The sequence below is a fragment of the Brachyistius frenatus genome, unplaced genomic scaffold (assembly GCF_029030835.1).
Source record: "Brachyistius frenatus isolate BFR_SWC_R1_liver_20210118 unplaced genomic scaffold, ASM2903083v1 Contig_416, whole genome shotgun sequence".
Taxonomy (NCBI): Eukaryota; Metazoa; Chordata; class Actinopteri; family Embiotocidae; genus Brachyistius; species Brachyistius frenatus.
The window spans coordinates 137516-162744 of record NW_027211015.1 but is presented as its reverse complement, the minus strand read 5'-3'; the positions used below and the strand labels follow the sequence as shown (position 1 = coordinate 162744).

Here is a 25229-nt window from a genome sequence, read left to right as displayed (position 1 = left end):
AAAGCATTTTTTCAGACAAACCACATGCAGTGCACTAATCTTTACCTCTAACAGACATGTCTAAATCAAACAGCTTTTCCAGATTCGCCACTGCCATCTTGTGGTCCATTCATGTCTTTTCAGCTTTTCTTCAAGAAAAACCTATGCATAAAGTCCAAAAAACACAGTTATCCAACTATTTAAAACGTCAATACATAGAAAATTATATTATTATTTTTTTTTTTTTACCTATAATGACTTCACTCTTGTGTTTATATTTAGCTGTTATCCATTATGTTCAACCCTTGTATACTCTAACAATTTTCTTGTGTTGTATGCTGCCCTTACAAATCATATTGGTCTTTTTTTCATTTTCTATTATGGGCGGGCCTTATATACCTAATTATCCGTTTTTTTCCTAATTATGAGTATTGTCAGGTTATATTTCGTGTAAATAAACTGAAGCAAAATCCGAATTGTTTGGCTCAAAATAGATGTTTTGCAATGCACCACATCTCTCCCCCAATACTCCAACATACTGGTTTGTAGATCAGTGTTCTTGTAGTAATGTAGTGTATGTATGTGTGTCTGTGGGAGGGGTACGCAATTGGCACAGGCGGCATGGCAACCATGACATCCCTTCCTCTGCCCCCCCCTCCCCCTCCCTCCTGCTGCATGTGTAAGAGCCTTCACGTGTTGCTGCTGACGGCTCTCGTTATGTGTGTGTGTGTGGGGGGGGGGTGTTTGGGTGTGTGTGTGTAGGCAGTCAGCAGCCTGGGTGTGCATGTTTTTACTGAATGGTATTGCAGCCACGTGCTGGTGGTGAGGGACACTGTGCACTTGGCAGAGATGGATGATAGGAGGCAGAGACTTTTAGTTATACAACCAGCTTTTGCTATTTGATATTAATAGGAAAAGAAAGGAGCATTCAGTGGATATTTACAGAACAGAAAAAGGTCAGATCTCCAGGCTGTAATTATTTATGGAATTACTTATTAAGCAATAATATTAATAATAATGGAGGCAAGAAAGAGACTCCTTTATGAAAGTGATCTGACTCTGATTTTGCCCAGGCACAGAGTCTTAGATTTAGGAAAGATTGTGGTTTGGAATAAATTAGACACAATTTGTTTGTTTCACGTACCAAAACTATTTGTTTGGTAATGTTGATTTTGATTGGGCGGAGTGATATGTGGTAAGGTGATGAGGCCATGTTTTGGTAGGTAGTAAGGTTGTTCATGTTTGCTAAGGAGGGAGATTAAAGTAGCAGTGTTACACAGAAGTTGTCTTCATGCTTTTCTTAACACATAGCCCAAAAGTAAGTTATCTGAAGAAACAGTTTTATCTGTAGTTGATACTCAAAGTTATGAGCGTTACAATGTTAAGCTTCAAAAGAATTTACATACATTTTTCTTTGTTGTTTCACACAGTCAACCAGTTAAATGCAGGATTTATGTTGATGACTTTACTGTGAAAAGTATTTTTGGTCCTTTCTGAAATGTGTTACTACTGAAAAAAAAATAGTTTTTTTTTGACGATCTCTTGTACATCTTTTATGAATTATGGAAGCTTAAATTGCCATTGTGTTTGAAATTAACTTCGCAAAGATCATTTTTTTGTAGTCACCGTGTTCTGTCATGTGTTTGTTGAGGTGCTGCCTTTCCCTGTGTGCTGACATTGTATTGTGACCCTGGGAGCGGCACACAGGACAAAGGAGCTGCGAAAATGGAGGGATACTGAATTTCAAGAGACTATTAGACTTCTGTCTTGTAAGAGATTGCAGAATAACTGCAGGCCATCAGACCAGGACAGCAGAGCGAGCTGTCACGTGTCACCGCTTGGCTAATCAGATAAACACAACACTATCCACTTGTTACATCCTCTAGGCAACTTCCTTTTTACTTCAAACCAAAATAATCAATAAAGTAGCAGTTTATCACAATTTCATGTTAATTTCATGTCGTGCAAGCGCTTCCTCTCCAACTGGCCTGAATAGAAGAAACATCTTTTTCTGTCACAACACTCCACTTGTTTGTTAGAGGCAGGTTTTTTGGGATTTTTTTTCCATCTTAAATGTTCAATTTAAGTTCAGAGTGGCAACAAGGGGTTTTCTAACAAATGTATTTCTTATTCTTTACAACAAATAAATAAAGTGTGGGTTCTTTTTTGTATTTAAGACCAATAAGAAGTACACAAACCTAATGACCAGAGTGTATAGTGAGAAAACTGTTGTTTTCAAATCACTGCAGACAATCTGTCAGTAAACCCAGTGCTTATCTAAGTGATTTCAGTTTAGACCGCTTAATATAAAGAATCTTTCCAGTGCTTTAGATTTAGATCAGGCTGTGGGTGGAAAGTGCACTTGGGTGCTGTTTTGAGTCATTGCCAGCAGGGTTTCTCTCGGTTGGCAGCAACTGTTTGGAGAATCCTATCACTGCCCTGCAGAGGGACTTCAGGTAATCTCTGGTATAACAGGGGTTAAGACATGAAGTGTTGGCAGTATGCAGCAGCTTCAGATCCTCATAACTCGTATGTAGATATCTAATCAAGGCTTGACACCCTGAATCTAAAAATTAAAACAAATAGGTCCTAACTAAGAAGTGTCATGCAGCTACCGTGATAATCATTAAGCAGCAGGTGGCTGAGAAAGGATACATGTCATCATTTCCTGTTCCTTTCTTTAAAATAAGGACTAAAAAAATGGGAAACTATATCTATTTGTTTGAGGGTTTCTGAAAACTAATCTGACAAAGAAAATAAAAACAAAAATCTGATTTAAAAAATTTCAGTGAACTAATAACCATTTTTCTACTATACTCTACTTATAGGACTCAGATATCAAACAACAGCTCATATAAATTGTCTCCCTTATTCTTCTTTTACCCTTTTATTACCATAACTATTGTGAACACTGCTTTTAAGTCAGAAACATTTAGGCCAAAAAGTCTTATGCATAGATCTTGTGACACAGTGCTACAAGGAGTCATTGAGACATTGACTAAACAAAAAGGACTGTAGATTGATTATCTAAACATCATTGTTCACTGCTGGGATTCTTGTGTGAAGTGATAATGTAGGTAAGTGTAACATTTGTGATATCTCATATTTGGAAGCTTAAATGCCTGAATCTTACTTTATGTATGCAGCTCAAACCCTCCACCAATCAGCCAGTGTCACCATGGATATAATGTGATGTAATGAAGAGGTGTGCTCAAGTTTCAGTTTTTAACTTTACAGATAAACATTAACTGACCCATTTTAGTCGAAGATTAACATGTGCATTTGCATTTTACAGCTTCTCCTATTTACATCTGCAAAACAAAATAAACAGAAATTAAAGTGTCCTGTATACTTTTAACTGATCACATTACATCCATGATGGAATTATTGTGTTAATCTTGTGGCCTGCTAATCAGTGTGGAAGAAACAAGGGGACTCCGTTTAAATCACAGGTTAATTTCTATCACAGTAACGATGTTTGTGGGAGTTTTCAATAATGTGGCCGTGTGCGTGCGTGCGTGCGTGCGCGCGCGGGCGGGCGGGCGTCCGTGCGTGTGTGTGTGCGTGCGTGCGTGCGTGTGTGTGTGTGTGCGCGTGTGTGTGTGTGTGTGTGTGTGTGTGTGTGTGTGTGTGTGTGTGTGTGTGTGTGTGTGTGTGCGCGCGGGCGGGCGGGCGTCCGTGCGTGTGTGCGTTGTTCTGAATGTTTGGTGTATATTGTTGTAATTTCATGTATAATCTATGTCATTTGTTTTTGGATCGCTCTAGCAAAGGAGATCTTAATCTCAATAAGACTTCTTGATTAAATAAAGCTAAACTTAACTTAAAGAAAACCTGTTAAGCGTTTCTGTATTTTTCAGGAACATTTCCAATGTTCATGTCCAAACTCTCAATTTTATTATTTGTAAATTAATGTAAGAGTAATTCCTTTGGGGGAAAAAAAAAGCTTACACACTCACACACAGGCTTCACACCCACAAAGTACAGACTGTCAATGCAGGGAGGCAGTCTAACTTCAATTTACATTGAAGAACTTAAGAAATTAAAGAAATTAAAATAGTTACATTACTAATGATTTATGACATTTCAAAAGTAACCTTCCCAACACTGATCAAATTTCCCCTGTAACTTCACATAAATCTATACGACTATATGAGCAGCATTTGACAGTGTTGCTGCTGTATGGTAACCTGATGTTTACCAGGGTAGTTACAATAAAAAATAAAAATAAACAAACTTCTTATCAATAATAGAAAACACTGAAAAGCCCATATTTGAGCACTACATTATAGAATACCTTTTGGTAAACACCTTGTACCATGTAAATCAGCATAATTAGCAGCAATTTAACATCATATTAACTTTGGGACTTTAAGATTTACACTATCACGTTAGCCTATGCTCTTTTGTATTCTGGTATTACCAGTGAATCAGAAACCTTGTTTCTTTTTTTTTTTTTTTATATAACAACTGTAGAGTTTCACAGTCAAAGTACTTAATTTGACCTGAAGAGGAGAAAAATCTATAAATATGGGTGAAGATGCCTTGTTGCTGGCAGCTGGTTGTTTCTATTCTTGGGAGAGCAGAGGTGTTTAGGTTGAACGTACACAGAGAAAGCGTCTGCCTTCACATCCTCCTGAATTGCTACTTGCCTTGGTGTAATTTCACCCTCAGTTTGGCTGAGTAATGGAAGGAAAATGATTAATTTTTGACACCTCATGTGCTGACACAATTAACTGACAGGCTTTGGCACGAAGCGTTCCATCTTTTCTGTGTTATGAGGCAGGTGGTGGACCTAAGAGCAGACAGAGGCGCAGATGGTGAGAATAAAATGGAATGTTTTATCGTAAACAGGAGTTGTAGCTGGAGTGTGAATGTATAATCCGCAGTCTCTTCTGAGCTGAGGCTGTGGAGGCAGGAGAAGACCGGAAGTCTCCCAGGCTGAAGGTGAGTCCGAGTGTGAGGGTTTAACAGTGACGCGGAGTCCAGTGGTCCGGAGTGTGTGTGTGTGTGTGTGTGTGTGTGTGTGTGTGTGTGTGTGTGTGTGTGTGTGTGTGTGTGTGTGTGTGTGTGTGTGTGTGCTGGCGAGAGAGAGAGAGAGAGAGAGAGAGCTCTCCTGCTGGGGCTGAGTCCGAACCGCACTGGTGGAGCAGCAGCGAGACGGATGTGGAGGAACCAGAGGCGGGACACTGGGAGCAGCAGTTGACGTTGATTACGATCTCCGTGGATTGATGCAGGACTTACAGGCCAGAGCTGACTGGTGACCTCCGAGGTGATCAACTCGATGGCCGGCAGCTGAGCAGACCGATCAGGGGAGTGGCCGTGGGTCGTGTCTGGAGGCGGGCAGTGGAGAAAAACGGAACAAAACACCAAGCACATGGCAGACCACAACAAACGGGAATGACAGAACACACGAGGAGAAGAGAGGAACAAAGTTTAAAACACGGGGTCAGACAGGGATCCTGACATTCTGTTTACAAGATCTGTGTCAAGAAATTACAAAACCCCAAGAATTAATATTTGAATTGTGGGTCACTCAAGCTGTCTCATTTGATAGAAAGCAAAAGTAGGCAGCACGAAAAACGGTTATTATCGCGACACTCCCTATCACCATCAACCAATGACTGTCTCTCCCTGAGGTGTGTATTTGTATATCAATGCAGGTGCGTGCCTGGATGGTATATGTCTCTACACATATCTGTGCCTGTGTTACTGCTCAGGTTAGAGTATGTTATGTTTTATCATATCAAGACATTCATCCTGTTAGAGCTGCCTCTCCTTTTGGTTACAACTCCTCAGCACACACAAGTTTGCACTGATATCCTTGTTAGGACATTGACTTCCAATTTAATATGAACAGGTTAACCCAAACCATAACAATAACCAATTCCTGCCTTGGTAATTCAAATATTACCACAAACTTTAACCAGGACCTCAGAAATGAGGTCATGCCTCATTAGGATCAGACTTTGGTCCCCATGAAGACTCCTGGTCTCGACAATGTATGTTTATACCGGGAAAGGTCTCGATAAGGAAATAACAACTTGTACGTGTACACACACACACACACACACACACACACACACACACACACACACACACACACACACACACACACACACACACACACACACACACACACACACACACACACACACACACACACACACACACACACACGGACGGACAGGCGGCTATCTTTATGCCATGCATGTGGTCGTGTCTTATAAACCCTAACCTTAACAATCACAATCGGTGCTGAACCATAACCAAAACATAACTGTAAACTTGACCCCTAAACAAGTCTTAACCCTCAAACAGTTCTTTGAATGAGAGTGAGGATGTGAAGAATCGCCAAAATGTCATCACTTTCTTAAAATGTTCTCACTACGATGGTCTTAAACCGCAACTAGTCCTCAAAAATAAAGTACAAGTACACAAACACAGTTCCTGCAGAGTGTGTTGGTTATACTGTAAAGGAAAGCTACGGATTTATGATGTGTCTGGGAAATGAGTCACAGAGACTCTTGTGATCCTTATACAACTCTGCAAGTGTTCCTCAAGAGGGAAGTTTTATTCTGAGCTGTTATATACTGACAAGATTTATTGGTACACATTTCTTTGCTGCACTGCAATGATGTTCATTTCACTGAAGCATTTTTACATGAATACATTAAAATATCAGCTGTCAAACCTGCAGTTTACATCTTTATGCCTGTTGATTTTAGCAACATTTTCACAGGACACGTATTATTGTGTATTTCTACAAGTATTATGTTTTACTTGTATTTACCTATAGATTTTGAGATTTGTATGTTTCTGCATCATCTGAAATACACTGAATAGACTGACAATAATTCAGATTTCTGCTCAAAACATTGAAAACTCCAACAATATATTTCCAGAAAGACAATCTGGATTACTCCACACACCTTGTTAAGAGTTATAATTATAATACATCCTATTAAAGAAATATTCGCAATGAAAACTGAGGACTATAATCCAAATCAATCAGGTCACTGTTGCTGGGAGGAGATACAACCGGTGTTTTAAGTGTCAATTTTCATTTATTTTGAGGTCAACAAACAAGATCCTGTTCATCATTTTAATGGGATTAAAGCAGAAGACCTCAAAGAGTCATGACTAATTAAGACTAAATTCTATTCAGTTTTATTTATAAAACACCAAACCATAACATAAGTCATATGAGGACACTTTAACACAGAACCAAACAACATTATATAGGAAAATCCCAATAATTCCCGCATGAGCAACCGCTGGAGGGAAAAACTGCCTTAACTTTCAACAGAACTTGGCTCAGAGGTGGGCGGCCATCTGCGTAGACAGACAACAAACAATAGACACTGGGTAGGTTAGTAAAGCCGGTACCATAGATCAGATACCAGCAGACAACGCACAAAACTACAGGAGAGAGAAGGCATCAAGTTAATGAGATGCAGTGGTGGCATAATAATGCATGGAGAGTGAAAGAGAGAATAGAGGCGATGAGCCTATCTGATACCATTAGTGTGAGGAAGGAAAAATGCTTCTTTGTTTTTGTAATTTGGGTGGACCGGCCCAATAAAGAAGTCCAAAAAGCTGAAACCGTTGGCAGTCAAAACATTTAACATGAATCTTACCCGTAGGCCCTTAGTCAAAAAACAACCATGGACCCCAAACTAAACCTCCATTTCAGATCTTTGCTGCCGTCAACCTTCCAACAAATACACACAGCAGTCTGCACTCCAAGAAAACAATCAGTATAGACCTGACTCCACATTTCTCTTTTAAATTACTGTGGGAATTTACAGAGTATCTAATGGTGCAAGTTTACATTTAATCAAGTTATGAAAAGTCATCTACAGTGTGTGACTGTAAACATGCCTTATGAATCAGTTATTTATCCCCAAAGATCTACAGTGGGCTATATTTGGGGTCAACATTCAGATCAGTAGCCAATCATTAACTCCAGAGTACGCTGGAGTCTACATGTGCTGATGTAGACCTTGTTGTATCCAGTATATGGTTTACATGTTGGAGTTCACACTCAAAAGTTGAAAGAACTGTATTGAACTCAGGTAATGACATTAGCTGGAATTGAGGCTTAAAGATGCTGTAAATCAAATTCCATGATTTGCTTCTCAGTACATTATATACGTGTGAAATGAGTTGCTTAAAGCATGTGCAAAGCTAGAAAACTTTGTTGCACTGAAATGTGGAGTTAGACCATTGAACAGTTTCTCATCTGTCTTCAGCTCAGGTTTTTTTTTAGGCGGGGCTCAATATAGCTCCGATAAGGAACTATAATATATGTAACTCTGTATTTTACATGTCGGGGTGATGGTGAACATGGACCAGAGGAGATCTAGTCCTCCCCATTAATGAGGGTTGTTGGTTTTGTACTCCGGTGTAACGTTACAATCAGCGACCCTCTCGGTTACATGTACCGGTACCGGTCCGGATAAACGAGCCCAACTACATGTGGAGGAGGCTGCAGAGAGGAGGCGGAGGTGGAGGAAGAGGAGGAGGTGGAGGAGGAGGAGGCGGAGGGACATCAGTGGAAGAGAAAGACTTTCGGCTCAACTTGAGCAGGTTCAAAGTTTGAATTGATGTGATATAATGAATTGATGTGATATAATGAATAGAGGTGATATAATGAATTGAGGTGATATAATGAATAGAGGTGATATAATGAATTGAGGTGATATAATGAATAGAGGTGATATAATGAATTGAGGTGATATAACGAATTGAGGTGATGTAATGAATTGAGGTGATGTAATGAATTGAGGTGATATAATGAATTGATGTGATATAATGAATTGATGTGATATAATGAATTGATGTGATATAATGCAGCGTTGTTCATGTTGCAGTCGTTACAGAACCAAATCAACTCCTCCGCTCTTATTATCTCCACTATTGTAATGCAGGTGCGTTAGAAGTAGTTGGAGACTCACTGTCTTCTGTCTCTGGTGTCCAGTTTGACTCCTGTTACAGCTCAGGGGGACAAGCTGGATTTATATGCATCTGTATGTTTCACTCATTGGACAAATAAATTCTGATTCTATTCTGTTTTCATAAAGCAGGCTGCTCCGTCCACCAGAGAGACAGAGGACCAGTGGGACATCATGCATAAAGTCACCGAGAGGTTGGATGTCAGACGGACCGCTTAGTGGGGAAAAGAACTGCAGCCACAGGACTGTCCTACAGGACACTGAACACCTTCCAGCGAGGGGGCGGAGCTTCAGCTCCTTCAGGACACGCCCCCTCAGTCTCAGAGCAGAGAAGACTGATGATTTTATGAACCCTAATTTAATATACTTGTCAGGTTTTTTTTTCATTCAAATTTAGATGGGTAGTTAACAACCCATACTTCTGTGGTGTGATGAACTTAAAACTCATTTTCATTTCTACTTTACAGCATCTTTAAATAACATAAGGCTGACAGAATAATAATTATGAGATTACATATGCTGAATTTAAAAATGTATTACGACCTCGTGGGTTTTCACTGATTGGTGACCAGCTTTACTTCAAGACCTGCGTGTTTACAGATTCCATGCAGGATTACCGTTTGACCATGATGTCATGGCAGCAGTTCAAAACGCTAACCAGAAATTGCAGCTTATGTTCTAAGATTGGCTGCAAGACATTCAGCAATGATCAATGATCAATGTAGTCATTTGTGATACAAAGAAATAGATAAATGCAGTTGAAAAAATGGGGGGAAACAAATTTAATAATTCCTTTAATTAATTCAATCAATTCCTCCCCTGCAAAGTAGAGTGGATACTTCCAAGATCGGAGTGAGAAATAGGCTATAAAGTGATTTTAAACTCCTGATTTCATTCCGATTAAAGATTTTAGTCTTTCTAAAAGACTTTACAACTTCAAACATCTGTGAATTACAGATTTTTTTTTTTAAAGAGTTAAAACAGTCATCACGTGGAGCGTTTGTTCTCTGTAACAAAGCTGAACACATGTCAACCAAATCCTGGTAGCGCACTTGTCCCAGTTCATTTACAGTGATACACTTTACATGTGCCCCATTTCCATAATGTATAAAGTGATAAAGTAAATGTACACTGTTGTTCTAATAAGGGCATGGTGCAGTGGTTAGCATTGTCGCCTCACAGCAAAAAGGTTCCTGGTTTGAATCCGGGGACTCCGGCTTCTTCCAACCATCCAAAAACATGCATCTCTCACACACACACACACTCCCCCTTGACCCTGTTCAGGATAAAGCTGGTATAGATGATGAATGGATGTTCTAATAAGAATTATTCATTTCAATCACCATTTTGCGCAACACTATGCTTAGAAATCACCCACACAGTTTTAATGTCAAATTTCCAAACATTTTTATTTTATTTCAGGTTTTCTGAGAAATTGCCGAGGTTAAGGTTAATTTGATTTTATTTGCTCTCAGCTATGATTTGCTCCTCTAGCTACATCATTTCCTGCGTTAACGTGCACATCAGCCCCCTCAAAAATTTATAAAATTTAAGCAGGCTGCTTTTGAGGTAACCTAAGTCGGGCACAGGTCTTGCAACTCGGGCCGCTTCACTTTGGGAGCTGGAAGAGGCTTTATGAGTTGTGAATCTCCACGCAAACCAAGCCTCAACCAAGCTCAAGACATCATTATTACCCATTTTCAAACTGATTATAATTTTGTTCTCATTTTCTGTACGTGTGGATGTGGTGGGGGCACTAGGTAGTGGCAGGCTCAGTCCGTGCAGCCTCTGAAAGGATCCAAATCCGTTTGGATTCTAAGTCTCTGAACTGGGTCACAGCTCTCCTGCGTATTTAATTGGCCCCGCAAAAAGCTTAAAATGATCCAAAAGAAGAGATCTGGGACCAGGCTGCTGCTTCTTCTTCTTTTCTTTTTTTTCGTTCTGGCTGAGTCATGGCATGTTGTCCGCATTTAAACTCCTAAACCAGACCCGAGACAGTACTTATATAAAACATTACATAAAACTATGAATCAATCCCACGACAGGCCAACTAAGAGTTAACCGAGGACAGTGATAAATCCTCCGAAATTGCTCGCTGTCATTGTACCTGAAGGCATCTCATTGTGATATCACGCGTAAAAACACCGAAAAGAAGGAACAACTGTGAAGTTGTTTTGGTTAAAGCCCGCAGCGCGTCTCCGGGAGGTTATACAATATCAAGGCGTTATATAAGTGGGCCACATAACGAGCCAATAGGAACCCGTCTGGCGTGTCACGTGTCTCCCGGCGCTCGCTTGGGCGAATCGTATCTGAAACGCGAAGCAGCAACCTTTAGCGGATGGAGCTAGCTGGTGAGGCGGCCAAGATGGAGTCCCTCGGTGGCCGCTTTCTGTTTACGTGGGTTTTTCAGGTCTTGTAAAAGGGGGACATGACACCCGGACCCGTCGAGACACGAAGGTTTCGGAATATCCGGTCGAAAAGAGTTCAACCGGCGGCAAAGCGGCTGCCGGCGTCCGCTGGCTCTCTCCCGGAGACTCTTGTGTGAAAACAGGTGATCAGGTGCCGCTTCACGGAGCAGAGACGAGCCTGGAGGTCTGTAGACGTCATCATATTATACATATATTATATATATAATATATGTATAATATACATATAATATCAAGATAATGTCAAGATAATGTCAGAAAGATGCTTTCATGACCTGTGAAGTTGTTGTAACCCTGAGCTCGGTCTTCGTTAAGTTTGTATTGTCTTCACCACAAAGTAGGACGATTAACTGCAAAAGTAAAATAAGCTTCTTACTCGCTGAGCTCGGAGGATTTTATTTCAAAATGTCGACTCGGTTCCGTGTAATAAAACGCGTGTTTTGTGTGCTGCCAGACTCCCTCCTCGCTGTTGAAGGGCTCCCGGCTCGGACAGTGAACAACGCCGACCTTCGACCTCCACGAAGGTGGAGCCGGTGTGAGCGGAGCAGCGATGTCACACCGGCGGCCCGGTGAGGTCTCACGGACCGGAGGTGGTCCTCACCTGCTTTTCAACGACCACCAACACCGGTAGTCTGTGTGTGTGTGTGTGGGGGGGGGGGGAATGATTTCTGACCGCGGGGAGTCTCGTCTGCCAGACTATCTTTGAACAGTTTTCATCATCTGAAGTGTCAGATTTTATTTTATTTTTTCCCAAGAAGATGGAAACGGGAATAAGGCCTCATCAGGGCGAGCTTTTCGTCCACCCGCTGTCCAACCCCGGGGCTAAGGGGCTCTGCCCCGAAATGTTGGAGGTGGCCGAGGAGGCCGGCCGGGCCGGGGACTTTAACTTCGCCGCGGAGATCTACAGCTCCCAACTCGCAGACCTCCAGACACCGGACAGGGGCTTGTGTCTGAGGAAGGCCGACTCTCTCGCCCGCGCCGGGCGGGTTTCCGAGGCCCTGGACTCGTACTGCACAGCGGCCAGCCTCGGAAAACTGCGCCCGGAGGAGCTTCCCGTCCTGGTGGAAACCATCGCTCGGACTCTGCGCGAGAAAGAGTTGGACATCCCGGTGACGTCCGACGGGGAAGACGGGCTTCAAAACAACGGGGACAGCGAGGAGGGTGAAGCCCTGGACTTGTTTTCCTGTGGCCTCTGCAGGTGTCTGCTCCACGAGCCCACAACCGTGGAGTGCGGACACACTTTCTGCAAACGCTGCATCGAGGACGACTCCGTCAAAGATTGTATACACTGCAAACAAAACTGGAGCAATGAAGAGCGACTGCCGAACGGCCGACGACTCAACGTGGTTCTCAGCAGCCTGCTGGACAAACTGTTTGCAAAGGAGAGTAAAGCCAGAAAACTGTGGATCGAAGGAGAGCTTTCCTGGCAAACGCAGAAGCTCTCGGATGCCTTGGAGAAGTACGATGCAGCAGTGGACCTGGGTAAGAGTGCACAGCAAACACACATATTTCATGTACCCGGTTGTTGTTGTTGTTTTTTTTGTGTTAAATGGGAAAGATTGCAGTTCAAACTGTAGAGTTGTGCACAAGTGACCCAGTTTTTGCAGTCTAACTTCCCGGTGTCACCGACAGGCGGCGCCACTCCCACCTTTCTGGATTGCTCTGAAGTCAGGCGTTATATGACTCACGACCTTCATTACCTAAGTGGCACACATCTGATCTTCTGCTTTTCAGTGCCACATTCAAACCCCGCGGTCTATTTATGCTTTGCAGCGTTATCGTGCTTCCATAGAGCTGCTATGAGGAAGTAACGTATGTGCAGTTCTCTGGACGACAAGTCCTCTGTTGTTTGATCTGTTTAATATCAACAAAATGTTGTTTTATTTTCCGAGTGCTAAATGCATGAATGCGTTCCTTAGCTGTGACAGACTGGCTCGCACATCAGCCTCACCCCTCCCCTTCCTGGGTATGTTTCATAAGCTGTTTTGGATAACATTTGGGGAAAAGTAATGGTCATGAGCTATATGTAGCTTATACTACATTAGAAAAGTACTTGGTTTAAGACTTTAATTTGCTTTTAATTTAGAGTTGTTTAAGCACTTAAGCAGATGCTTCCCGAACAAAATACAGAACGTTCTGTAATATTAGCTCATTAAATAAAGTATGCCAGCGTGCTTCATTAATCATTGGCCAGGGCTTATCTCCTGTTTCACAGTTTGGCCTACTTATTAGAGGCATTTTTTAAGATTCATCTTCTGCCAAACCACCGGTTAGCTCAGGTATTCACTCATTTTGGTTCAGAACATTTTGAAATCGGAGCTCGGTAAACAGGAACATACACCGGTATACCAGTGGCACCATTTCAGATATTTCTCTCCCCAAATCAATATTAATTCACGCTTTCTGTCTTGGGAAGGACTCCGGGTGACAAGAGGGCAGAGTGCTTTCACAGCTTGGTCACTGCCAGCCTATGTTTTGCCAACAACGACGGCAGGCCTTCTGGTATCTGTGATGTAGGATGAGTGGAACGGACTCATCATTTCTGCAGAAATACACCTCTTGTCCAATGTTTGCCTTTTAAGGCAAATTCTTTTTCCCTGTGGTTGTAATCTGCCACTTGTCCTGATATGTCTAGTGTGTGAGGGAGCTAAATGAACAGGTGCAACATACAACCTACAGCCACAGCTTTTTCTTGTAGTTTTAGATTATTTATAGCAGAAATTTTAGGATTACATAAGTGATCAATATTCCCTAAAAATCAAAAAGAAATAAATTGTTGGAACTTTTCAGGAAGGAGAAAAGCAAAGGCATGATTAAAAAAAAGAAAGAAAAAAAAAGATATCCTTCCTGGGTACAAGGGTACTTTCTTGTGACTGCTCTTTCTAGATCTTTCCTACTTATTTTCTCTTGTGTTGCCAAACAACTGGTGAGAAGGTATGAGGGTTATGTAGGTCAGGAACAGTTTCTGTTAAAACACATCCAGCTCAATGAACTACCTTATTCCTCTTTCCACCATAGTTGCTCTAATACATTGCCACAATCATGCAGTGAACTCGATACAGTGAAGAATCCCTTCCAAGTTTATTTTGCTTCAGCGTACCTGTAAAGTGCAGCTGAGACAACTGGGACAGACTTGAACAATGCCGTCTTGTTTGGATTTGTTCTGCCTTTGAGGTCGACCAATAACTGTTGTAATTATGCCGTGTTGGCCCGTGATTACATCTCACACCCATAACCACTGACATTACTTCTGAGCCTTCTTTGTTTTCTAAAATCATAAAAACAAGTTGATGTATTGGCATAATGTTCACAGTGATCCCGTCTGTGTGTTTTTTTAGGACATTATTATGGATCAGATTACTGTTTGTTAACATAAGATTATGACTAGATATGAACCAAGACGTTTTTTTTTTTTTTTTAAGCCTTTGTAAATATCTGACGTTGTCCCACCCCTATTGATGGTTACAATAATAATTTTAAAAAAAAAGAAGAAATGTCAATTATGTGCACTGATGCAGTGGCAAAATACAGTAAACTAGGCAAATATACATCTGTAATTATTTTGGAGGAGTAGTGGTTGGTATCTGTAAAGCTTACATTGGCCAAAATCTTAACTGTGGATTAATCTGTAAGTACCCGATTAAAGTGAACACCTCCTCCTGTTTACATCGAGAAGACTGCAGCCCTTTTTCATCCAACTGCAGCATTTGGAGATTTAGAGCTACATGAAGAAAATGCAACACAGGGAAGTGTTATGTGACTTATTTTTGATGTATTTTTTTAATATCACGTGAACCTCCAGAAAGGTTAGAGCCATCCATACAACACAGAGTTGTAGATTCAGAGCCCCAGAAAATACCCGGGCGGGTTTCAGATTTACGTTTGTAACAACAGTGATGGTACTGCTTGTTAAATATGTCCTTTAGGCTTACCGCATGTGGGCACAAACAATTTTCATCTGCCAGAATTTATATGCAATACAACACACACAGGTACAAACTTTCCAAAAGACAGACCAAACTATGAATTCTGTGAACAGCTACACACTTTTGAAATAATATTAGATTGATAAAAATGAACTAGAAAAATCCGATGTAGGTGTAACGAAACTATGCTGATAGAAGCAGGTTTCTCTCGGTAGTGTTTCTGCATCATCTATTGGGGATGTGTACATATTTGTTGGTGTTTGGGCCGTTGTTTGGGCGGACCTCAGCTGACTCTGTTCAGGCTAGACGGTCTCTCTATGAGCGAGCCAGCTTGTTGGAAAATGGTTTCTCTAATTTCTTTCCAAAGAATCCAAAGTTCCAGCCACAAAGTGCCAAAAGGCAAAAACATGTTTTTCTTTTGAAGCTAAACCACTAAAGGTCATAAATTTAGTGAGCTCCAGAGAGACATTGTCCTGTGCACACTCGTTTGGTTTCATGATTAAAGCTACAAGACACCCACACAGACACTGAAATGTAAACATCTACTAAAAAAAAAAAAAAAAAAGAAAAGAAACGGTGAGAGCTAAACTCCTGCAGGACTTTTCTCCTGTTTCTTTGCAGTCTTGTTCAATTTTTAATAGTGTTCTGAAATCACGATTATTTATTAAGTATACATATTTATTATTTATTTGTTTATTTTTAACTGTCAGATGGGTTTTTACACTTTTCAAAATGTTATGATCAGCTGTTGATTAAACCCATGTCATCGAAGTGGTTTCAATACTCACCAGGCTGGACCTTGTGATGGCGGTGAGAGACGTCAGTGCAACACGGGCGCATAAACTGTGTAACATTTGCTAATGTGACGCACAGTTTGATCATTTGACCAGGCTTTACGTAAACAAGGCTAATTGTACTTGTCCCACTGGTCGGATTGATATCAGAGTAACTGGAGTCGCCATCGAAGTTACAAAGAGCTCTAACACGTGAAACCGGTCTTATGCCACATGTTACATTATTGCCCTACTTCTACCAGACCTTGAATAACCAGTCAATCCCCTGGAGCATTATCCCCCGAGCTGATGTGTGTTTTCCTGTGGTATGTAGTGCCCTCGTCAGGCAGACTGCTGTATCAGCGGGCTGAGCTGCACGTGGAGATGAGGAACTTCACCCAGGCAGTGCAAGATGCCAACAGCCTTTGTAGGATAAAACCTCTCTGGACAAAGGTGAGACACAAATTTAAAATTTGAAAATGAAATATGCTTGAGTCAGATGTAGACCCGGCATGCACGCTCAAGGCCTACTCTTGTTTTTTTCCCCATGAGGAAATCATTTGTTTTTACTATACAAATGATTGTTCATCTTTTCCTTGAATTGCATGTTGACAAGAATCAGTAAATGTATTTCCACTTCTGCCAGACGACCCGGTCTGCTGCAGGTTAACAGTTAACAGGCCAGCAGAGTACGCTTTCACTAAAATAACACAAACATGTGGAGAAATTGCTCAACAAGATCAACAAGCTTCTTCATATTCATTAGAAAATGAAACTGTGTGCTGACTGTTCTCCCAATAAGTTTCAAAGACAAACTTTTATTCATTTGTTTTTCATTAGTTTTTATTTTAAATTTAGTCGTAGTGTCATAAGACACACTCTGGATAGAAATACATTTTTATTAAGTAAATAAATAAAAAATAAAAAAGTGGAGGAGTTGGACTGTATTGAATGTGTAATTTCTTTTAATTTTAGGCCAAAATTTGGTCTATTTGCAAATGATCCCCAGTCTGAATATTAACTGCTTAGCTTAAAGGTAACCACCTTGGCATAAAGCAACAAAAACATTCTCTAGTCAGTCACATTACAACAGTTTCCAATGTATTAAATCGCAGTATGTTTTTTTACAATAGAAAGAACAAGATGCTGCAACTTGTAAATGTGTATCTTGGCAGTAGCTTTTGACATCCCATGGTAGAGATGTGGTCTCTGTCAGAGCAGCAGTAAAGTCATACCCAGTAGTTTGGATCCGCTCAACACGCGTGATTATGAGGTTGACTCTGTGTATTTGCACGTCACTGAGCGCCTTAATCACACTTATTTTCTTTATTTTAGGCTCACTGTCTGAAAGCCACGGCGCTGAGTAAAGCCGGCCGGAACGATGAGGCCTTGCAGGAGTACTTCCTGTGTGTTGCTCTGAAGCCTGACTGGACCAAAGTGAAACTGGAGGCTCAGAAGGTACGCCGGTTCCATTTGAATGTCTCATTTGCCTTCAAAAAGGACAATCATTTAAAAAAATTAAATAAATAACAAAACATATATCTCAATATTGTAATGAGTTTTGTTGGAAATAGACAACAGAGAAACAAAGAAGTTTCTATGTTTATTGATTCAGTGAGTCAGATAGCTGAGCTTTAAAAATACTGTCTCATAGTCTCGTATCGTCACAACAGTCGAGCCCAGTCCAGGATTTCTCGAGGTCATGCAAAACAAGATATGAAAAAGACAGCCAACTCTTTTGAAAGGTATAGAAATATCTGATGGTGGTCTTACAATAGTAATACAAATCATAATCATAATAATAATGTCTTGATATAACATGTTCATATACCTTTTGATGCACATACAACATTAACACCGATCCCAATATATCTGTGATCGGCCTAAATCAGATGATGAACTCGGCCAACCAATAACTCACTCAGGATATCGGGCAGAATCCTTAAAACTACTTTTTATGGGAAAATAATAATAATAAAACCCAATAATAATTGCCTTACAACTAAAAAAAACCTTTTAATTTCTAAAATAAATGTAGTGAGTGCTGTTGGTAAATTTTACAATGCATAGTGTGGCTGCTGTTGCATCTATTCAGAGAAATAGAGAAAGGACACACATTCAAGTACAGACAAGTCTGAGTCATCAGTGGCACTTGTTTATTCTTATGTGCGTGGGTTGTGAACATGAATCGAGTGCTTTGTCCTGTTTTATTCTGCAGGTCCTTAGCGAGCTCTTCAACTCCGTGTTTGACAATGAGGATCTGCCAACGCCGCTGCACCCTCTGCAGGGGGGGTTGGCCACCCGGCTCATCAAACCCCCGGCCCTGCTCAGGTCCCTGAGGCCGCTCACGCAGAAACCGGGATCCTCCTCACAGGTTACTACACACACACACACACACACACACACACACACACACACACACACACACACACACACACACACACACACACACACACACACACACACAAAAGGTACACAAGTTGTTGGACAGTTTATATTTGAGCACATTTTACCGAGTGTATTTTGACCGCTGCACATGTGCAACAAGCAACAGTAATATCTTAGTTTGTACTCAACATTTGAAGGTAAACTGTTACTTTTGTGCTAACCTATATCTATAACACGTATTAAGTTGCAAATGTATGCATTTGAAATGAATAATTACTTCTTTTTTTTTGTCATATCGGTGAGAATATTGTCATCGCAGAAATACTGCTGAAATGTTGTGATATTATTTCAGGACCACATCATCCACCCCATTATTTGAACTCCAGTAATCTGAATGCACTTCAGCGTCTCAAAGGGTCATTTTCCACATTTGCAAAGTATAACATTTCATTTGAGACATATAGAAAAATGTATTGTGTCTTGATACATGGACACTTTTCAACATGTTGAATGAAGGTCCCGTCAAAATGATCATCCCTTTATAATACTCCCTGCCTAACACGCTTACCGGTGTGTCTCTCTCTCTCTCTCTCTCTCTCTCTCTCTCTCTGTGTGTGTGTGTGTGTGTGTGTGTGTGTGTGTGTGTGTGTGTGTGTGTGTGTGTGTGTGTGTGTGTGTGTGTGTGTGTGTGTGTGTGTGTGTGTGTGTGTGTGCGTGCGTGTGCGTGTGCGCGCGTCTCTTTATCCAGGACTCGGAATTCAGTGCAAGTAAAAGTGCTCCAGTGGACGACTCGTCCTCCAGACTCTGTGTCCTGTCTCCTGGTAAATCGGACCCAGCTGCAAGGGAGGGCAGCACCAAGAGCCTGTCCCACGTTTTAGCTGCACTGCCAGCACCCCCCAGTGGCCTTAAGAGGAAACACAGCAGCGACAGACCTTCGGCAACCTTCAACCCCCCCTCCAAACTTCTCAGACCTAGTGAGTTTGCGTTGCAATTTCAAACTAAATTATTCAGCCTTTACAAGACAACCAATCCACATCCAGTAATAATCCATAACTATCCCATCACTGCCTCCAATTCAATGACTTTATTGTAATGTAATATTGACTATATTTGAGTGGTGTCACTGATGAGGTGCCACTTTATCTTTAAGCTTTAGTTTTTTTTTGTTTTTTTTTCTAAGGTTGTTTAATGTATCAACCAGTGCAGACTACCAATCAGTAAAATAAATCATTAAAGGTTGTCGACAATCATTAGCAATGACCCAGTGAATGCAGGAAACGGTACAAGTAGTACAAGGACCGACTTTCTTCACTGAGTATTGTGTCATTAAGTTGATGGAAATGCCCTTTTTGGCTGTAACGGTTAAATGCTGCGTCATCCTGTGATCTGCCTGCATGTTTGGTACTATTCTTGCCAGAAAACATCATGTTCACTGTCAGTGCAGCTTTTTAATCTACACCAAAATTGTTGTTTTGATCTGCTTTGAAATTGACCAAATAGCTAAAATTGTATTAGTTTTATTTTACTAGTCGATCAGTTCCGTTTATATGTAATTCTGTCATTTATTATTTTTAAATGACTTTGAAAATGACTGCTGTGATCTGAACCTCATTATAATCACAATACGATTCCAATAAATGGTTATTACAAGATGGATAAATCCTGGTCATTTTTGCTTACGCAACAAACAAAAAAATCAATTATGTAATGCGACTTTCGTGTGAGTCAAAAAAAAAAAAAAAGAAGAGGATAGGACACCAAACTGTGGTTTTAAAATGACCTCGAACGCTTCACGCGTGGATTGTACAGCACACACGAGAAGCCGGGCTGATTTGTGGTTTTGTCACGCAGACGAGGCGACCGGCTGTCAGACGGCTGCAGTTTGTGGAGGGAGGACGTTCCCTGCTGAGCTGCTGGACAGCGGAGACATGGAGTGTTCGCTCTGCATGAGGTGACTACACACAGTCCCACACACGGAAACCTGCACTTACACTTCTCACGACTAAGAGCAAAAATATACCTGCTAAGTGTTATCGACTGCGTCATGACCACGTGTATGTGCGTACGGTCAGGATATCTGGCTCGGTGGTAGCAGGTGCAGCATGTTGGCGTTGGGTTGTGAGCTCGTGGTCGTTTGTCCTCCAGATTGTTCTATGAGCCCGTGGCCACTCCCTGTGGACACACCTTCTGCCTCAAATGTCTGGAGCGCTGCCTGGACCACAACCCCAACTGCCCCCTGTGCAAGGAGAATATGTCTGAGGTACACACCCATATTTTATACGGTCCAAATACTCATTATTCAAAACGGGATGCCACCGCTTGATAAAAGTTCATCATTTCTCTGTGAAAAACACCAAAGTTTTCTGGTTCTAAAATGTGAGCATTTTTGTTGTTTTTTTTGTTCTCTGTTTTATGTCATTGTAAAAGTAATATCGTAGAAGTACGGACTGTTTATTGGACAAAAATAATTTGGTTTGTAGTGACTGTTTTCATTGTGTTTTGTTGGCTAAAGAATTATTACATTGAATCAAGAACATTTTGACAGATTAAATGACGGTAAACAACGAGGTAGTATGGTGGAAATAGCACATTCATGGTCTTTTGCGTGTTGTTATTACAGTATCTGGCCACCAGGGGTTACAGCAAGACCCTGCTGATGGAGGAGATCCTTCAGCGTTACCTAGGAGATGAGCTGGCGGAGAGGAAGAAAATCCATGAAGAGGAGATGAAGGAGCTGTCCAAGTCAGTTTGAATTTGAATTGAGTTTTTTGGGGGGGATATTAGTCACTGCTCATGTTTATGCTTTGTATTGCTTTGACTGAATGTTGTTTTGGCTTTCTTTCAATTTGGATTTCTTGCTTAATTTGTTTTGATTCGCTTAATTGTTTCAAGTGTGTCCGATTTGCTTTATTTCTGCCTGATGTTGCGCTGCACTCTGGTCAATCTGAGATATATAAATGTGCATTATAAATGACGTGACTCTGCACGCATAAAATGAGACATTGTCAATATCGAAACCTTTCCGATGCACATGAAACACCGGTGACACCGACCTCTCTGCTCTGTGTTGCAGCTTGAACCAGGGAGTGCCCATCTTCGTGTGCACCATGGCCTTCCCCACCATCCCCTGCCCGCTGCACGTGTTTGAGCCACGCTACCGCCTCATGATTCGCCGCTCGATGGAGACCGGCACCAAGCAGTTCGGCATGTGCATAGCCGATGAGCTCAAAGGCTTTGCCGACTACGGCTGCATGCTGCAGGTGAGTTTGTGTCTGGAGCTCAAACGAGACGTTACAGACTCAGACTTTTTGTTGTTGTTGTTGTTGTTGTTGTTGTTGTTCATCTCACCCTGCTTCATGCAGTCAACGGAGAGATTCTGTCAGTGTAAACACGAGATAAACTGTTTCAGGTGCAAGATGTGAAGTTCTTTCCCGACGGCCGTTCGGTGGTCGATACCATCGGAGTGTCGCGGTTTAAGGTCCTCAGCCATGCTCAGAGAGACGGCTACAACACGGCTAAGGTCGAGTACCTGGAGGACAAGAAGGTGAGCTCGCAGCAGACGCAGGACAAAACGTCCTCTTTTTTCATGCTCGTCGTCGATGCTTATCACTGTGTGCGCTGCATGCCGTCTTTCCTCTGATCTGATTTAGTTTTGTTTGTTTTAGTCGAAAATAAAAGCTCTCCGTGTGTTCAGGTGCAGGGGAATGAGCTGGTGGAGCTTCTGAAGCTGCATGACTCTGTGTACGATCAGGCCAACAGCTGGTTCACCTCCCTGAAAGACAACATGAAGAGTCAGATACTCAGCCACTTCGGACATCTGCCCAGCAAAGACCCGGACCCGCAGGTCAGAAAACACCCGGTGCCACAGTTTCACGCATTTGTTTTAAACGTCAGTACAGACAAATAAATGATGACACAAGATCGCTAATTGACTGATATCTGCTGAAACTGCTTTAAAAACACCGATTGCAGCCTTCAGCGCAAAGATTATGTTGTAAAGAGAGCCACTAAATTCAGATTCATTTCAGATTTTTGTTTTCTTTTTGGGGATACTTAACAAATAGTAGACCTGATTTATTCAAAAAATAAAAAATGTATCATTTTGTTGCGTAGCTAAGACTAAACTCTCATACTAACTTAAAGTGTGAGCAGCAACCCTCCGTGTCCACTCAGTGTCGCGGCGTTAAAGCTGCAGTCCTCGGCAGAGCAGCGGCGGCGGCGTTCAGCTGTGAGGAGACTTCTGGCCGTAACTGTCGCTCTCCACTCAAACCCTCTCTGCTGCGCCGGCTTTCCTGTTTCCTGTTCTCACACTGACAACAGATCTGAGTCTCTGCGCGGCAAACACGGTGAATGCCACACCGAGTCAATGGAAAGCTGTGAACAAACACATTCGCCCCGTAGTTGTTCTGGGTGACAAATCCAGCGATCCAGAGTCGTACGTCTCCTCTTCGGTCACAAACAAAGACGGGAACGCTGAAGAACCTGCCGAGTTAGCAAGTTACTCCGACAGTAACGGACCCGCACGCGCAGAAGAAATGTCTGCGCAGTCAGTCGGGGAACTCGACCGCCTGTTTGTGACTAAAAACAGACGAATTTGGGAGCGCGAGTACACTTGGCATTGTGTGAGAAAGCCGGCTCATCAGATGAAAGGAGAGACAGCTGACACGTGTTCCTTCCAAACTTCGACCCGAGCTCTCTGTTCAGTCCCTCCGGGTTCTTGCAAAAGTTGTTTTGTGGTTGTTTACAATCGAATATACTCGAGTTTGCGGCAGCTTTTGCAGTCAAATTGCAGGAATTGGTGTCGCGTAATACAGAGCATCATATCTAAATCACTTCCAATGATAATACGCATACTGCACATCACCGAAATACCAGGAGATATTGATCTTGTTTTTAACCATGACCTTAAAGTTAAAAAAAATATATATATATCATTTGGTCTTAAAAGTGACAAAATATTACAAAACAGTCCGATGTAAATATAAATCAATTTAATACATAAAGGCCACATCTTCTGGAAAAATAACGGCTTTAAGTGCTTTTTAAATAGTATTGATTCAATACACACTGTATGCACTGAAGAAAAGTGGCATCTCTTGTAACTGCAAGGGCGCGTAAACTCATGTCATTTATCACAGACGGTATGATTAGACTGATGAAGGGAAGTGTGATGATTGGCGGCCAGATTCAAATTACAAGACCATATTTCCCACAAACTGTGTCGCCTTTGGTTTTGCTGTTTCATCCTGCCGACAGCAGGTCCTCAAACTAAGGACCTTTAAATGTGGACAAATTGTTATTTTGCAAAATAGCAAGCGCCAGCAAATATTGTGGAGATTGGTTAAATGCGTAATGATTATTGCGTTTGCAAGATTACGATTTCCTGGAGTGACTGCTCTCGTCTTCATCACTGCTTCAGTGTTCCCCCGCGGCCTTTGATAGTTCGTACAGAATGCCGTCACACATGGCTGATTTAAGCCTTAAATTGCTTTAAAAAAAAAGAAAAAAAGAAAGTGTTCTCGAACATGTTGTGGTGACCCTTTAATACGAAGCAGAACATAAATACAAATGTCCAAAATATGAAGTCATTTTCTACGTCTGTAATCATCTGGCGGAGCCTCGTGGTGTCCCGACGCCGGGCAGACACGCTTCAACCGCTGACCAGTCCCAAGAAAACATACTTCCATGCTGGGAAGCCACAGAAATGTGATGTTGTTTGGAAGCCGTTTTGTAATGATTCCTCGCAGGGACACGCTCGCTCTGAAGCCGAGTGGTCGGTGAAGGTTTTCTGATGCTGCCGTCAAACTTGAGTTTAACCCCACGTAATGCGTCTCGTCCCCCTGCAGGCCAGTCCCAGCGGTCCTCCGTGGTGCTGGTGGCTGCTCGCCGTCCTTCCGCTGGAGAACCGAGCCCAGCTCACCATCCTGGCCATGACCTCCCTCAGGGACCGCCTCATTGCCATCCGAAGGGTCCTCATCTTTGTCACTCGCAAGAGGCCGCGGTGATTTGAGGAGCTGCTCGGGAGGACCACTCTGACACCTATGCACCTCGGAAAAGAGTTCGTTCGTTCATTTGTTCGCGCGGCCGTTCGCCGACCGACTCGTTGACTAATTCCAACATGCGTTCACTCGTTCTTTCACACGTCCGCCCCCTCATCAGTCCACTCTCAGACGCTCGCCATCTCCTGAGTGGGTCGGGTGGCCTTTCTGGAGAACAAGTGTCCGCCGCGAGCGTCGGGTCGGTCAGGGTGCCGGTTTGAGGGGAATTTCTGGTTTCTCATCTGCGTGTTTATCCAGAAATCTCCCCCTCCCCCCTCCCTCTCTCCCTCCGTCCGTCCCTCCCTCCCTCCCCCTCCCTCTCTCCCTCCCTCTTCCCTCCCCCAGACGCGACACGTCTCTGAAGGAGACGTCGCACCTCGTGTTGAGTTTGAGGGAAAATCAGCCAGTTTCACTGGGACACTTTGATCAGAGTCAGTTTTTGGTGTTTTGCAGGACTCTCTGTTATGAAGGAAACAAAACAAACTGTCATCCCAAAAAGCATCAGGCTCAAGAGGAATTCATGTCTGTCCACATAAACAGAGCAGTATTTAACAGAAGCCGGCCGGCCGCGCCGCCTCCCGCGTTCACAACTCTCGACTGTACAGATGGAGAGTGACAACAAAACAATTCACCCACTGAAATATGAAGGAAAACCACGCGGCATGACGGCAACGCACAAGTGAATGTACCAGCCAGACTGTAGTATGTTGAGGTTTTCCCCTTTTTTTGTTGTTGTTGTTGTTTC

At 42.2% G+C, this 25229-nt stretch overlaps 1 protein-coding gene across 1 annotated transcript; it reads left to right on the top strand.

The window, feature by feature from the left end:
• The first annotated feature begins 11260 nt into the window (after positions 1–11260).
• Positions 11261–24823, top strand: lonrf2 (LON peptidase N-terminal domain and ring finger 2). The gene is made up of 13 exons (XM_069725240.1): positions 11261–11525; positions 11814–12841; positions 16393–16511; positions 17394–17516; positions 18277–18432; positions 19195–19420; positions 20298–20397; positions 20592–20706; positions 21067–21188; positions 21520–21706; positions 21856–21990; positions 22141–22290; positions 24293–24823. The coding sequence occupies exons 2-13, from the start codon at positions 12118–12120 to the stop codon at positions 24449–24451; spliced, it is 2316 nt and encodes a 771-aa protein (XP_069581341.1). The 5' UTR covers positions 11261–11525; positions 11814–12117; the 3' UTR covers positions 24452–24823.
• Positions 24824–25229: the final 406 nt, after the last annotated feature.